The 14,519-nt window shown below is 35.5% G+C and overlaps 2 protein-coding genes across 2 annotated transcripts; both read right to left on the reverse strand.

The window, feature by feature from the left end:
- Nucleotides 1-364: 364 nt before the first annotated feature.
- On the reverse strand, nucleotides 365-3,400 carry LOC110685524 (glyceraldehyde-3-phosphate dehydrogenase B, chloroplastic). The gene is made up of 9 exons (XM_021862063.1): nucleotides 3,154-3,400; nucleotides 2,972-3,076; nucleotides 2,723-2,884; nucleotides 2,443-2,610; nucleotides 2,034-2,194; nucleotides 1,825-1,886; nucleotides 1,585-1,634; nucleotides 855-1,261; nucleotides 365-706 (listed from the first exon to the last, which is right to left on the reverse strand). Exons 1-9 carry the CDS (start codon nucleotides 3,256-3,258, stop codon nucleotides 571-573), a joined length of 1,356 nt encoding a protein of 451 aa, XP_021717755.1. The 5' UTR covers nucleotides 3,259-3,400; the 3' UTR covers nucleotides 365-570.
- Nucleotides 3,401-4,134: 734 nt separating this feature from the next.
- LOC110685525 lies at nucleotides 4,135-11,226 on the reverse strand. Its single transcript, XM_021862064.1, has 5 exons — nucleotides 11,042-11,226; nucleotides 9,650-9,761; nucleotides 9,154-9,250; nucleotides 7,588-7,674; nucleotides 4,135-4,768 (listed from the first exon to the last, which is right to left on the reverse strand). Exons 1-5 carry the CDS (start codon nucleotides 11,100-11,102, stop codon nucleotides 4,634-4,636), a joined length of 492 nt encoding a protein of 163 aa, XP_021717756.1. The 5' UTR covers nucleotides 11,103-11,226; the 3' UTR covers nucleotides 4,135-4,633.
- Nucleotides 11,227-14,519: the final 3,293 nt, after the last annotated feature.

Consider the following 14,519-nt stretch of genomic DNA (forward strand, 5'->3'; position numbering starts at 1 on the left):
TGTAGCTGCCAGTCAGTGACACGTCCGAGTTATCAGCCTTCGTATGGGAGGATACTTGAAGGCTCATTGAAGTGAAAGTGATTTAGAAGCAAGTCATAACTGCATCAGCTTACAATTTTTATAGATACAATTGATTTGTAGAGTCTTTGGCGCTTGTATCTTGCAAAGCTAGATGTTGGAAACTATCTGAATATATCAGATTGCAAAACAGCGCGTTTAAATTCTGTTGAATAGATTATTCTGATATCATAATCTCCAAAGATCACCGAGTTTCTTTGGAATAGTTTAACAAATGGTCAAGTTTATTCAGAAGTGCCAGTAAAACTCACTGGAATATCTAGATCTAGTCCCTTACAGATTCAGATTGGAAATTATGAATGTGGTTTTGATTTATTAACCTCACAGATTGTTCTTACGCCTTGGGCTGCCAGCAATTTACAAAATGAGAAGCTGATGCAACTGTGTTATAAATATATAAATGTGCAGCCTTTGTATTAGGCCAAATGCTGAATAACCAAAAAAATAAAAAGAAATGGAAGTGGTATAAGATATAGGAGATCACATTGTAATCTACTCGTAAACTTTGCACTCCTCATCAGCAGGGTTGTCCTTGCAGAAATCCTCCAATGGGTCTCCACTTGGGACAGTTCCCTCCATTCCCGGCCACTTGCTTGCTACGAGGTGAGCCAAGTCCACCACCCGTTGGCTACAAAAAACACCACAGCACATTGAATGAATTGCATTTAATAACTTTCGGCTAGCTATCTTCATGCTAAAAATCTTTGGTGGGATTATTTTTAGAAAAACAAAATTCAGAACACAAAATAAGTGCCTGTTTGATCAGATTATCTCACCTGTAACCCCACTCGTTGTCGTACCAAGCAACAACCTTGACCATATCATCACCCATGACCATGGTAAGAGATGAGTCAATTGTAGATGAGACATCAGTGCACCTGAAATCCACTGACACAAGAGGGATGTCACACACTTCCAACACACCCTTCAATGGACCTGCTGCTGCTTTCCTGAAGGCGTTGTTTACATCCTCAGCTGTGACACCTTTGTTCTCGATATTGACAACAAGATCAACAACAGACACATTAGGGGTTGGGACACGGAGGGCAATGCCATTGAGCTTTCCCTTAAGCTGGGGTAAGACCAAGGACACGGCCTTAGCTGCACCTGTGCTGGTTGGGACTATGTTTAGCGCTGCAGCCCTGGCTCTTCTCAAGTCCCTGTGGGAAGCATCCAAGAGTCTCTGTAGCAACCAACAAAAAATTATTTAGGATCAATCAAATCATACTTTTGTCTAAAGAAGAAAATAGTATGGCCTACTACTAAGTAGTTGATAGAGTGACAGTTCAAAGAGACGTCAGGGAAACAATTTCACTAGACTAATATGTAAAAAACTAAAAACAGACAGAAATTAAAGAACAAGTTGGATGAATTGGATCCAATCCGCACTCTGCCCTAATCTTCAGAGTCCAAGTACTATAATGAAGCAGACTGTGCAATAAATTGTCCATCAAAAAGAACCAACTTTATTTTTCAATAGAACCACTGATGTTAATGAGTCATCACCTGGTCACCAGTGTAAGAGTGAGTGGTGGTCATTGTCCCCTTTACAATTCCTGCAAGCAAATTCCAGTATAAGATATACTCCGTAGAATTTACTAATCACTAATATTTTATACTGAATATGTTAAATAGGATCTGAGCTACAATCAGGTGACAGAAACAGCCAGTGTATATTTCCTTGGCAGAGATTTTGTCAAATATATCTAGATTGATGCATCGGGTTATTAACTCTTTGGTGCTTACCTAATTCTTCATCCATGACCTTCACAAAAGGAGCTAAACAGTTGGTGGTGCAAGAAGCATTGCTGCAGATTATGGAGAACTTCTAATCAATTTCACGTTTAATGTTCCAACATAAAATCAATGATCATTTACATAAGAAAAAAAAGGTAGGAATTAATGCTGTACAACATTTTGGAGTTATAGTTACATATAACTTGAGGGTTACAAACCTTATGATGTTTGCAACATCGTGAGAGTAATCTCCCTCATTTACTCCAACAACATAGGTCGGGATATCAGAGCCCTTAGCAGGAGCAGTGATGATTACTTTCTTGGCACCAGCTTGAATGTGTTTGCCAGCACCAGGACCATCAACAAAGACTCCCGTTCCCTATTTATTACAGGACGCGACCATCATATCAGAATCGTTTACATGCAATACGACAGCATTGCATATATATTTAGATAATCAGGTGAGATTTATCTGACATAGTTAAAGCTTACTAGGTATAAACCATTAACCAACCAGACTTAATTTTCATCTTATAGTAAAAGTTTACTATATTGAAATTTATAATTTTCTATGATTTACACATTCTCAGCTTCACAAAATCAAAATAATGTGAAAAAGAAGATTACCTCAATAACAATATCAATGCCAAGATCAGCCCAAGGGAGTTTAAGAGGGTCCCTGCCAGAGACAACCTTGATAGGCTTGCCATCGACAGTAAAGGTTTCGTTGTCAACAATTTTAATATCAGCCTTGAAGGTGCCTAGTATGGAGTCATACTTAAGCAAGTGTGTCGCCTACATTAACAGCAAAATATATAAAAATTCATATCCATAGTAAGCCTATATTCTTGTCATCTGTAAAAATCATTATTTCAATTATCTAACTTTGTGTAAAAATAACACTTACATTCTTGACACCTCCACTGTCGTTGACAACAACAACATCAAGGGGAGAGTCCTTACGGCCGTGCCAGCACCTAAGGAAGTTCCTACCAATGCGTCCAAATCCATTGATTGCCACCTTAAGCTTAGCCACTGTCTCACCCCTAACAGGAGCTGCTCCTGTAGGCTAGATTATCAAAACAAACACATATTCATCAGGGAAAGACAAATTCTTTACTGCATACTAAAACACAATCTGTAGCATAGGATATACCTTGGTAGTTAGCTGGGAAGCTATAACATCATGAAATGAAGCCTCCCGGGTGAATGTCACGCAGTTGCTGGTTCGCAGCCCCGAGAAATCAGCTACTTCAAGTTTCTGCATTAGCATAATGAATTTGATCAACACCAAACAACCAAAGAACAAAAGCAACAACAATGAAAACAGTAAAAGACCTTAAAGGAGCATTGAGTAGGAAAGGAGTTCTGCTGAGAAGCCTTGGATGAGAGTCTTGTGCTTGCAGGGATTCTTGATGGAGCTAGAGCTGCATGAGAGGCCATGGTTGATTCTATTCAACTGTGGCCAGCAACTAGAGAAGAAGTAAGCTCACACTTTCTGGCAGATATATTAATGATTTAGATTTATACCATATAATTTCTTACCACATACTGATTTGTCTGATAAAAAAAAAGTTTGAATATTATGGTTCCAAATGCACTGAAGAAATGAGTGGTAGAGAACTTGGGATGGTATATCAACAAAACATGAAGAGATAAGATGATATATGGTGCCTCAGCTTTACAATCTGAGCCAATAATGGGTGTTGTATCCCACAGCATCTGGATATACCCACAAGCCACAAATATCTTTCTTGGCACCAGCTCGTACACGGCTTGGACCGGGGATGCAGATGGTTGAGTTGGGGTCTGTCTCAATAATTAAGGCCCGGACACTAATCAGGCCCTTAAGGCCTTAATTAATTAATTAATTAGGAAATTTTAACTGAATCATTAGGCTCGTTTGGACCCACGATAATTAAGACCTAGGACTAGCCTATGTACCGTCCCGCCCTGAATGATTAATTAGTTCATGGCTTCATGCACTATTCCATTTTAGTGATCCAGATGTAGACAGTTTTTTTAAGAAAAAATAATAATAATAATTTCAATTTATTTAACAATTCATTAATCATAATATTCGTATGTTAACACATCAGGTGCATTATGATCAGAAAAGAGAAATGGATATGTTTTGAGCCAAGTTTCTATAGTAGATAGCATCACAATATCTAACCCAAGGGTGTCTGCCTGTCTGGTAAAGGTCTCAAGTTTGACTGGCACTTCAAAGACCAGAAATTTAGTGGAGATATTCAGTACATGACGAGACCGAAATTAAACCTGTCTGTGGCCTGAAATCTGGATGCAAAAGGCTAACCCTGCTGCAGCTAAGTCACTATCCAATTACATACTTGATATAAAGTTACAGACTGAATTTCGGACAATCTATTAGTCTTACATCAAAAGGTGACAGCATCTCCTTTACCCTTTTGTTGAATGATTATCATCTCAAGAATAATTGTCTCGTAAATTTAAAAAAAGAATGCAGGTATGCCTTTCAAGCCTCACATGAGGGGTGATATCCTGTGCTACTACATACTCGGTGCTAAAGCTGGAGCAACTCGCACAGCTAGAATACTAACCAATTACAAACATCCAAAGTAGACACAAACTTGCTAATTTGCTACTTCAGTGTGTAGAATATTTGGGCACTTATCATAATAGCTGAACAGCAAATCCGACAATTTGTTCCAAAGACAATATATTACCACTACGGAGTGAGCTTCAACATCAAATTTCACTAGTACACTGCTAATCTTTCCAAAATGTATATTTGCTGATTAAGACGCACATGAATAGAAGAACATGATTTGACAAGTTATATGGTAGCTTCAATTTCATCAGAGGTCACGGCAGCTCCATTTGGGGTACCATCAGAGCGCAGCTGAGATGACACATCATCAATAGCAGAGTTCAACTGATCAATTTTCTCAGTCAAGATTTTTCTTGTCCTCTGCAGCAGCAACCATCAAAAAATTGTTCAGCCATGATAAGAGGCGACAGAAAATATAAAAAGTTTCATGGTTGATGAGTACATAGGAATGTTCAAAAATCTTCCACTCCCATTCTGAGGTATCATATTCAGCCTGTAAAACTATAGAATATACTTGACAAGAATTCTGGTGATAGCTTACCAATTTGGTCAACAAACCAACTCACTGAACTCAGCATTATTTTATTATACAGTGCACAAGTACAGCTTCTTAAACTCGAACTTGTATATTAGTTCTTAATCTGTTAGAATTTAATCAAGCTTATCATGAATTAATTTCAGCATAAACCCCATCATATTTAAAAATTACATAGCATCATTCTCCTTAAATGTCTTTCTATTCTTTATTACGAATTCAACAGCTTCTTTTATCATACACTTTTAATACATTCAACTAGCTTTAACAACTTTTCAGATTTAACTAGCAGTTTCACAAGCACCAAATAGCTTTTCATCTTTCAACAACCATTTTGCCAAATTTTACCAAATAAAGCCTAAAAATGTATAGTTATAATTTAATCCTACAAATTTATGAAACTTTCAAATATTGGCTGACATAAAACACATTTGAAATTTATCAAAATATGCTGAGAGTGCATAAAAGATTAGACTAATCAAGATATACATTAGAGGGCAAAACTTCGACATAATACATTGAACGATTGAGGGATAATTTCAAGATTTAAAAACAGAAAAAAGAGTACAACTTCTAGTTCCAACAGAATACAACAGTATACCGGCATTTAGAGATTAATTTGGAAGAGGAACAATTGAACAAAACAAAATTCTAAAACACTATATACTAAAGCTTGCTACTCCCTTTGTCACTTATTTTTTATCCCCATATGACTTATCATGGACTCCAAGATGCGTCTTAAAAGGCATATATCTTCATTTCTATACACGTAAAAAATTTAAGTTAACCTCCTCCTTTTTCCTCCTTTCTCTCTCCAAAACCCTAGCCTCCATTGTTGAATTTTGAAGGGGCTTCCATCGATTTTAATCGGTGGAAAGCCCCAATCCTTGTTTCTTTATTGTTTTTTTAGGCTTATAATAATGCTTCCTCCTTTTGGGAGAAACTTTTCTCCCTCGAAAGAAAGGGTTTCCGATCTCCTTCGAAAGACAAGGGTTTTTCGACCTCCTTCGAAAGACAAGGTTTATCTCCTCTTTTCGAGGGAGAAATTTCTTAGTTTTGAATTCATGGTAGCAGATCTAATGGATTGTCGTGAAATTATTTCGTTGGTGAAAAAATTATCAAGTTTTCGAATACGAGCAGATGAATCAGAAGGAAAATATTATCACGGCTATAAGGGATCGTTAGATTGTCTCTCCAACAAGGCGGTAATTTTCAGCGATATAAGCAGGAGATGCTCCGCAGTGCAAGATCTATTTGACGATCGTAGTTTTTATGAAGGAAAATTTTATTTGATTCAATATTTTATGTATTTGTTAACGTCGAATTTCTATTATAGATGTCGTATGACTTTTAATTAATGAAATATTTTTGTTATTCAAAAAAAAATACACGTAAAAATTTTAAGAACTTGATATAAATAAAATCCAACAAGATCCCGCATGATTATAAACTTGTTTATATATTAACCGGAATTTAGGGTCAAAGTTTTCAAAGCTTGACCTAATATTAACAATGGGGCAAAATAATAGGGATGGAGGGAAGACATGATTAGAAACACTACCGTAAAGCAAACTGTTTTTGGAATATGATCAGTATTTTATCAAAGCTCTGACACCAAGAAATAGGATAACAACTAGTACTGGACATTCAAAACATGACCAAAAATTTCAAACACAATAGCTTCTTCCACTCACGGGTCAGAGATTTAGCAGCCCAACATCTAACCACACAAAAATATAGAAAGGGGCTGCTTCAAGAGATCCGCCAGAAAATATTTTCATAAACAGGGGTAAGAAACATAGTGGGAAAAAATAAGTTATGGCATATATAAATTAGTTGAGTACCTTTCTACAAGCAGTGACCAAAAAAATAATAGGAAAGAAGAGCCACACAAACAAATTTAGTCATTTTCAGACTTCAGAATAGGCAGAAGAAGAAGAAAGATTCACTTGATACACTTGCTGGTTTAAATAAATGAATTCTTCTTTCGGAATATTATGATATTGGAAATTGGTTCTGGGACAAAAACTATATCACCAAGGTCCCGCCCTCCTCACCATAGCTGATCTACATAGAAATAAGGGTAGGCACTTGTCTACCTCTACTCAGTATAGGGAAAAAAAAATAATAAATACTAGGAAATTGCCAAGCATTAGGTCGTAGCTTTGTGTCATTTGCTTTTGCTTTACATGAATGTTTTAGTACGGATGGTATTAGTCATGGCTTCATGGGTTCCATCTTCATACCAAGGCATAAATTTAATATTGCTCTTTGTTTTGTTAAGCAGAGTGTTATATTTAACATCGCCACAATGTAAAACTTGGAGACATTGTCTTAATAAACATGTACAATCTTTGGTTTAATAAGTTGTCTACCCTATTTGAATTTCCAGATTTCCAGGATATTCCTCACACCCCTGTAAAAAGCAGGGGACAAAATGGTATGTAGAAAGGTCTAAGCATCTTCAGGACATTTTTCTACAACATAGAGGACAAAATGGTCAAAATCTAAGTAGGTCAAGCTTGAGGAAAGTTGGAAGAAAGCCAAAGCTACAAAGATGTATAAAAATGCATTTGGTGACACGAAAGCAGCATGTATCCAGCCTCTAGCAATATATTATTTACTTGAATGAGTAATCAATTACCTCCAAAGCTTTCTCCTCGTCATAGATAAATTTTGGTAGTTTCCGCATCAAATCCTTTTTGTCAGCTCCAGCAAGAGCCTTACTTATCTATCAAATAAGTGAAGTAACAGAATTAGCATATATTTCTTATTATTAAGTATAAGATAGAGTGTCAAAAAGAATCACATGTCACATTTCTTATATATGAGTATGACAAGGCAAAAGCAGGAAAGAAAAAAGATAGCAAAAACATTATTTTAAACACTCCAGGACGAAAGTCAATCACATAATTACATTACCAAGCATAGAGTCACTGGTGTGCTAATATATTGAGCATACTAAAAATAGTATTGCAACACTGCAATTTGATTAAGGAATTTACTGATGAATGTGCTTGGACAGCCACAAGTCCCTTCTGTTTGAACTAGTGCTATAGGTTCAGGCACAAATACGGGACTCTATAACTTTTAACCAAACATTGTTTTTTTTTTTTTTTTTTTTTCCTGAAATAGGTAGTTGGCATAAAAAGGATTGATGACTGAAATTTTGGATCGGACTTGGACTCAAAAAAGTCTGAGTAACAGCTCGCACAATTTTAAATTTGACTCAGGCTACACAAAAACCTAAAGTAGAATTTGAAACCTTAGCGGAAGCAATCAGTTGGTTTTTCCTTTCCAAGTGCACCCCTAAATCCCTATAACAAGAGAATGTATTCATGAAGGATAAAAAAGACCAACATATTCTTCATCCTTAAGACACAAATTGCAACTTGGCCACTTGGGATGAAAAAAGGTCATTTACTCAAGAGCATCCTTAGTTTGAATCTTCTTTCAATCGTAGCCAAATTAAAAAGTTACTCTTACTATGCCACTAAATTATCTGGTCTATTCACTCCAAAATAATCAAGAGCTAAAGTACTGCCAAACTCTTAAGACTTCCAAGAGGATGTTTACACTCACTAAACTGCACTAAAAACAACTATCAATCAATCGTAAAGGAGAAGATCCAGCTTACATAAAGGAGATCAGCACACCTCTGCATAAATCTACCAACGATGCAAATATTACATCTAACCTAATCCGCAAGAGGGGGATTTCAAAAATCTTGTGAACTAAAGCAATGATGTGAGCCTTGAAAGCTCAATTGTAAGTATAGTGTATAGAATATAGTATCTTTGAGCAACTGAACAATTACTGCCAACTTAGGTTAAAATCCCATAACATCACACACATAACTAGCCACTAATTGCCACTATTTCATGTTCCAAGAATGGAGAACCGGTTAGATACAGCATAAATTTTGTCTCAAAGTAGCCTTCCCATGGACTACCTTTTTTCCTATTTTTTCATTTCATTATGGAATTGCCAACAATGTGCAAGCTTCAGGTCAGGTAACCACAAGACATGTGCATTCAAAAACATCCAAAGAATCTTTCTTTTCTAGATCAATGATGAGAACAAGGTATAAATCAGCACACTCAATACAACACTCTTACCATGCTTCACAATTCACAAGTTTAAAATAGATAGGACACGGCAAGGATAACATAAATTGCCAGAATATAATCACGCATTGAATTAAGCATACCTGGGGTGCATACACACAGCCAAGGGTACCAACAACTAGTCCTCCCAGAACGAACCCACTAACAAAAACGCTTGCACTGCTGGGCCTACCACCGTCACTGTCACAAATTAAACAAATTCAACATGTGGACTAGATTATTAAACTCAAACTCCTGATAAAACTTATGAAATATGGTGATCATGAACACTCTTTAGATTTGGAAAAACTTCTCAAACCCTAAGAGATTGTCCCTTTTTTGCCAATTCTTCCCTATATTTCCTACCCAGTAACTCACTTACATAAACACCTAAGCCTTGTAACCTTGTAAGAAGGTGAGAATTGGATTGGCCAATAATTCTAGAAGAAAGAATATGAGAGCATAATAAAACTACAAAAGCCAAACATCAGACACATCATGATTTTCCCAACAATCATGTAGCCTTCAGTGTGATGTTCATTGCAGCTCCATCAGAAACTAATATAATTGTGAGAGCACGTTTGAGAGAAACAGTAATACCTATAGGAAGCCTGGACAACAAGAGGTTTTTGTGTAGCCTTTTTGGTATGAAGTGGAGAGAAGCTTGAGTTGGTTGGGCACAATACTCGATCTGACTGCTGGAAAGAATAACCTAAACACCCATTCAATTATAATCAGAGAACAAAAATGAAAAAAACCCACCACAGATACAGGACAACAAGAAGTCAAACATGTTTCATGATATAAGAGTTAAGACAAGAAACTCGCAGAACATGCTCATCTGAATCACACACTTCAGGATTTAAGGTATGAAAACTTCAGTCAAATAAGAACTAAAATTACATGTGCCTTTTGTGTCTTTCGGATTTTATAAGAAAAAATATAGGGAGTGCAATACAAATGCAAAGTCAACCAAGGGATTCAAACAAAAAGGATTAGCATTAGGCTTCACCTTCAACAACAGCCGAGGAGGCAAAGATAGCATAAGCACAAACGGAACAAAAGCACATAAGTGAATAATCTTATCAATGATGCCAATATGTTAAATGATTTAGCAATTGCTGTGAATTGCAAGCTTCATTTTACTACAATTACACAAGACAATTCCATCTCCAATTTAGTTTATCCACTCATGCCTACCTATGAATGTAAAAATAAAATCAATGGAGCTGAAACTTCTACAATTCAACCACAAGAGACCAGTACATCTCATATCCATTCACATGAATATCTCTATCGATAATTTTGTATAACCAATGGGGCTGGAACATTACAGCACAATCACCTAAACCATAAATAACGAGAGAATCGTGTATATCCTACAAAGACTCCTTAAGCAACAACCTCAATCCCTCAACATGAGATGGTCCCAGGTAGGCAAGTAGTCCAAACAAAGAACAACCCCCCGGCAATTAAAGCATGGTCTGGGTCCGGGTCCAGGTCCGGGAAGGTCTAGACGTAGGCAACCTAAAATCCTAAGCAATCTTACTGAATAAGTCGACCAAGCTATTCAATAAATCAATCTACTCAACAAATATCAAAATAGACTTTCCATTGACTGTATCCTTACTACAATACTACCCCCCCCCCCCCCAATATGATTGTTTTTGGTATTTCTGGGTAAAATTGCACCTTCTTGTCAAAACCCCATTTATCTATAAATTGAAAACTGTCTGTAACTAAGAGTTCGACCCATTTTAACCCATTAAAATTCGATCAAACTGAATTCAAAAGGCATAACCACATTTAGCCATAATCTAATTCAACAACAATATGCATCAAATCAAAGATACCCACATCAAAATACCAGTAAAATGATCAATTAAATTACTTATAAACCCCAATTACAGCAACTAAAGACATTACAATTAATAAACAGTGTATGATAATAATATGACTAAGCAGCTGAAAAGATCAAGTTTAAATAATTACCAGATGAAAGCTGAGAAGGGGAGTTACGAGCCAAGACCAGAGAGCTGGATAGAGAAGACATCTTTCGTATAACAATGAAGGGAAGAGGAGAGAGAAAGTCAGATTTTAATGGGAGAAAATTCGATAATGCCGAAGCTCTCTTAGCAAACTGATGATTGTTACGTACATCGTAGCTTAAGTGTGAACCTGTGAAATTGTAACAAAAATGTTACTAAAATATTACTCTCTCCGTTATTAATTGTATAATTGACCATAAAATTAAATATTTGGATAAAGCTTAAAAACATTTGATCCGTTAATTTTTAAGATGTAGGGTCTGTTTTCTTCACCTTATATTTACTTCAGTTCAGCTCCAATAAATTCGGTTTATTTCTTAATTTTCTTCTCTCATAAGTCATAAAATATTCAGTTCAGTTTAGTTCACCTCATTTCTCTTAATCAGAACAGGCTCGTAATATAGTCGTGTGAACCTCTAATAAGTTCGGTTTATTTCTTAATTTTCTTCTCTCATAAGTCATAAAATATTCAGTTCAGTTTAGTTTAGTTAAGTTCAGCTCATTTCACTTAATCAGAACAGGCTCGTAATATAGTCGTGTGGATATTGTTTTATTATCAGTTTTTATACTCAATCCGTCCCATAATACTCGACACGGTTCTCATTTTCGTCCATCTCACAATACATGATACATTACTAAATATGAAATGAAACCTATATATATATATATATATATATATATATATATATATATATATATATATATATATATATATATATATATATATATATATATATATCCTCAGCTACCCTACTTCCACCCCACTTAGAGATAGCAATGGATCTGGACTTGACTCAGATTCATTTTTCACAAATATGGTCTTCAAAATTTGGACCCGTCGAATTCGGATCTTGCTGGAAAAAATGGATCTGGATCCGGGTCTAACCCTTAGACCCGAACCTAGATTCGTTTACCCGTTTTTTAATTTTTATTATAAAAAAACTAATAAATTTTTTTATTATAAATGTTGATAATGTTAGTAGTGATAAAGATAAGCCCTATCAAGAGATGAATTTTGGATGTTCATATCGGATACATCATCATTGTTTTTTCACTTACTCGTTTATAACATCGTACTTTTTTCGTTGTTTATAATTTTTATTTCAAAATTAAGTGTATAATTTGGTTACTTTATGTTATTAGATTAGTTGTATAACTTTAATTTAGGTTGAACTTAATAACCCTCACGGAAATTCGAAATGCATTTTTGACCCAAACATTACATTTATTTTCAAAAAACTAGGCAAAATATATTGGATCCGGATCAATTGGACCCCTCAGATTTGGATCCGAGTCTCTATTTTCTAGACCCAATGGATTCCGGTCGGATCTGGATTGTAGATACAACAACGAATCTAGATTCGAATCCAACCGACCCGTTGCCATCCCTTCCCTACTCGTTCTTTTCTTACAATATAAATAAAAGAGAATCTTTTATACTACCTCTGATTTTTTTTAGTTGCAACTTTGGAATATTTTATCTCTCTCAAATAATACCCCAAAGTTGCAACTAAAAAAATCGAAGGTAGTATAATAAACAAATGTGTTTTAATGAACGCACTTGTAGTTTTCTTAAACTACGTGTCTACCCCAACGTACTAAGTATTATGAGACGGAGGGAGTAATTTTTACGATACACGTTTTGAAGACCACATGAAGCCAAATAGGGCAAAATATTAGGGACATAGGGGTACTAGCATATATTTTCCCATATATTTTGCTCCATTGTCCCAATCTTTGAAAACTTTAACCATAAATTCTTATTAATGTATAAAAGATTATATACTCACGTAGATTGTCCTATTTATATTGGATTCAAAAGTTTTAAATTTTTACACGTATAGAAATGAAAATATATGCAAGTACATTTTAAGACGCGTTTTAGAGAACATAATTAGTGTGTGGCCCAGGCGATGCACTGAGTTTTACAGTGAATATCAATATATAAATAATATTTGAGCTATAAAATATAAACTATATTTTTTTGTTTTGAAAAAAATAAACTATATAATTATAGAAAAGTGAACAATAATAACTATGAAAATAAATAAGTGCTCTCAAATTGATATTTTATACAAAGTATTTTTCATATTATCATTGAATGTAAAAAATAATTAAAAGATAGTAGAGATTGTAGACAATTATGTCTTATTGGTCTCGTGTACAAACCTTGTGATAAACATTATCATTGCCATTAAAACATGTTTATAATACTTGATGAATGATGTAGCACACAATACATAAGAAAGGTGATGTGAGCTTCATAAATAAATAACAAAGATAAATTACAAAAGAGCTTCATAAATAAATAACAAAGATAAATTACAACCTAAGAACTAAGTAAAGACATACAAACACCAACTTAAACACACAGACAACAAAAGAACACCTTGTGGAGGAAGACCGAAGTATATGATATAATCTGAAAAGCATTGCACCATACCATTTACTCTGGAGCTTGGACAACCATAAAAACCTTACCAAAACCTTATTGTGGAACGAGAATTGCTAAATGACCTGGATACCTCGAGATAGACCTTGATCGCAGGTTGAATAGAACCGAAACTTGCAATGGCTCCTAAGGCAATTTGCGATGAATGCACCCTGGTGCTGTAAAAACCCTTGACATGATTCCACTCCCAGGTAATGAAAAGCATAGCTACTTCTTAGGAGTCCAGGAACAAAACTAAAAGTGTCGTGTGTTTAAACGACTCTGCCATGAGAAACCTGGCACCAAAATGCAGGTTCCTTTCCTGCTACTCTACTAACATAGAGTGCAAGAGAATGGAGGACTTTGCTTACCCCAAACATTAAAGATTAGGAGCCTCCTACAAGATTTAGATTAACATTAATGACTATCTCTGTTATCATCAACACCAATAATGGGATGATTGTAACTGAATGAATACCCAAATCATCCCACAACCTAAAAGAACCAGAAAAGGCAAACAAACCTCTCCCCGCAAAACCACCCTCCTCTTGTGGACACCAAATAACACTACCCCTGGAAAGCATAACACAGCAAAGAGAACAAACTATGCAAGAAGAACAGCCTTGGCTTTTGAATTTGTTGGAAAATAAGATATTTAAACACTTGACGACACACCCAAATTTGTTTGAATCCCTAATGGACCCGAAAAACAAAACCAATTTGCAACTCCTCTGTTTCTTTGCTTGAAAATGCCAAAAATGAAAACAAAAATTAAACTAACAGAAAAGAGTAGCGGCAATGGCTAAGATTGAGGCGCCGATCGCCGACGTATAGGGGTTGAGGTAAGTGAGGAGGCGGTGGGGCGGTGGAAGATAAGAATAGGGGTTTCTAGAGTAGTTGTTAGTTTGTTACCTTGTTTGTATGCAAATTGCAATCCCTTGATTTTGGTTTCTTCGGACTTGGATAGTTGGATAGAATATATAACTTATAC

Source organism: Chenopodium quinoa, unplaced genomic scaffold (genome assembly GCF_001683475.1).
Source record: "Chenopodium quinoa cultivar QQ74 unplaced genomic scaffold, ASM168347v1, whole genome shotgun sequence".
Taxonomy (NCBI): Eukaryota; Viridiplantae; Streptophyta; class Magnoliopsida; order Caryophyllales; family Amaranthaceae; genus Chenopodium; species Chenopodium quinoa.

Coding starts and splice junctions, on each gene's coding strand:
- LOC110685525 (XM_021862064.1), bottom strand. CDS start 11,102: ATGTCTTCTCTATCCAGCTCTCTGGTCTTGGCTCGTAACTCCCCTTCT. Junction 7,675..9,153: donor GCTGTGTGTATGCACCCCAG/GTATGCTTAATT, acceptor CTTATTTGATAG/ATAAGTAAGGCTCTTGCTGG. Junction 4,769..7,587: donor ACGAGGAGAAAGCTTTGGAG/GTAATTGATTAC, acceptor TTGCTGCTGCAG/AGGACAAGAAAAATCTTGAC.
- LOC110685524 (XM_021862063.1), bottom strand. CDS start 3,258: ATGGCCTCTCATGCAGCTCTAGCTCCATCAAGAATCCCTGCAAGCACA. Junction 2,611..2,722: donor ACAGTGGAGGTGTCAAGAAT/GTAAGTGTTATT, acceptor CTGTTAATGTAG/GCGACACACTTGCTTAAGTA. Junction 1,262..1,584: donor ACTCTTACACTGGTGACCAG/GTGATGACTCAT, acceptor TGGTTGCTACAG/AGACTCTTGGATGCTTCCCA.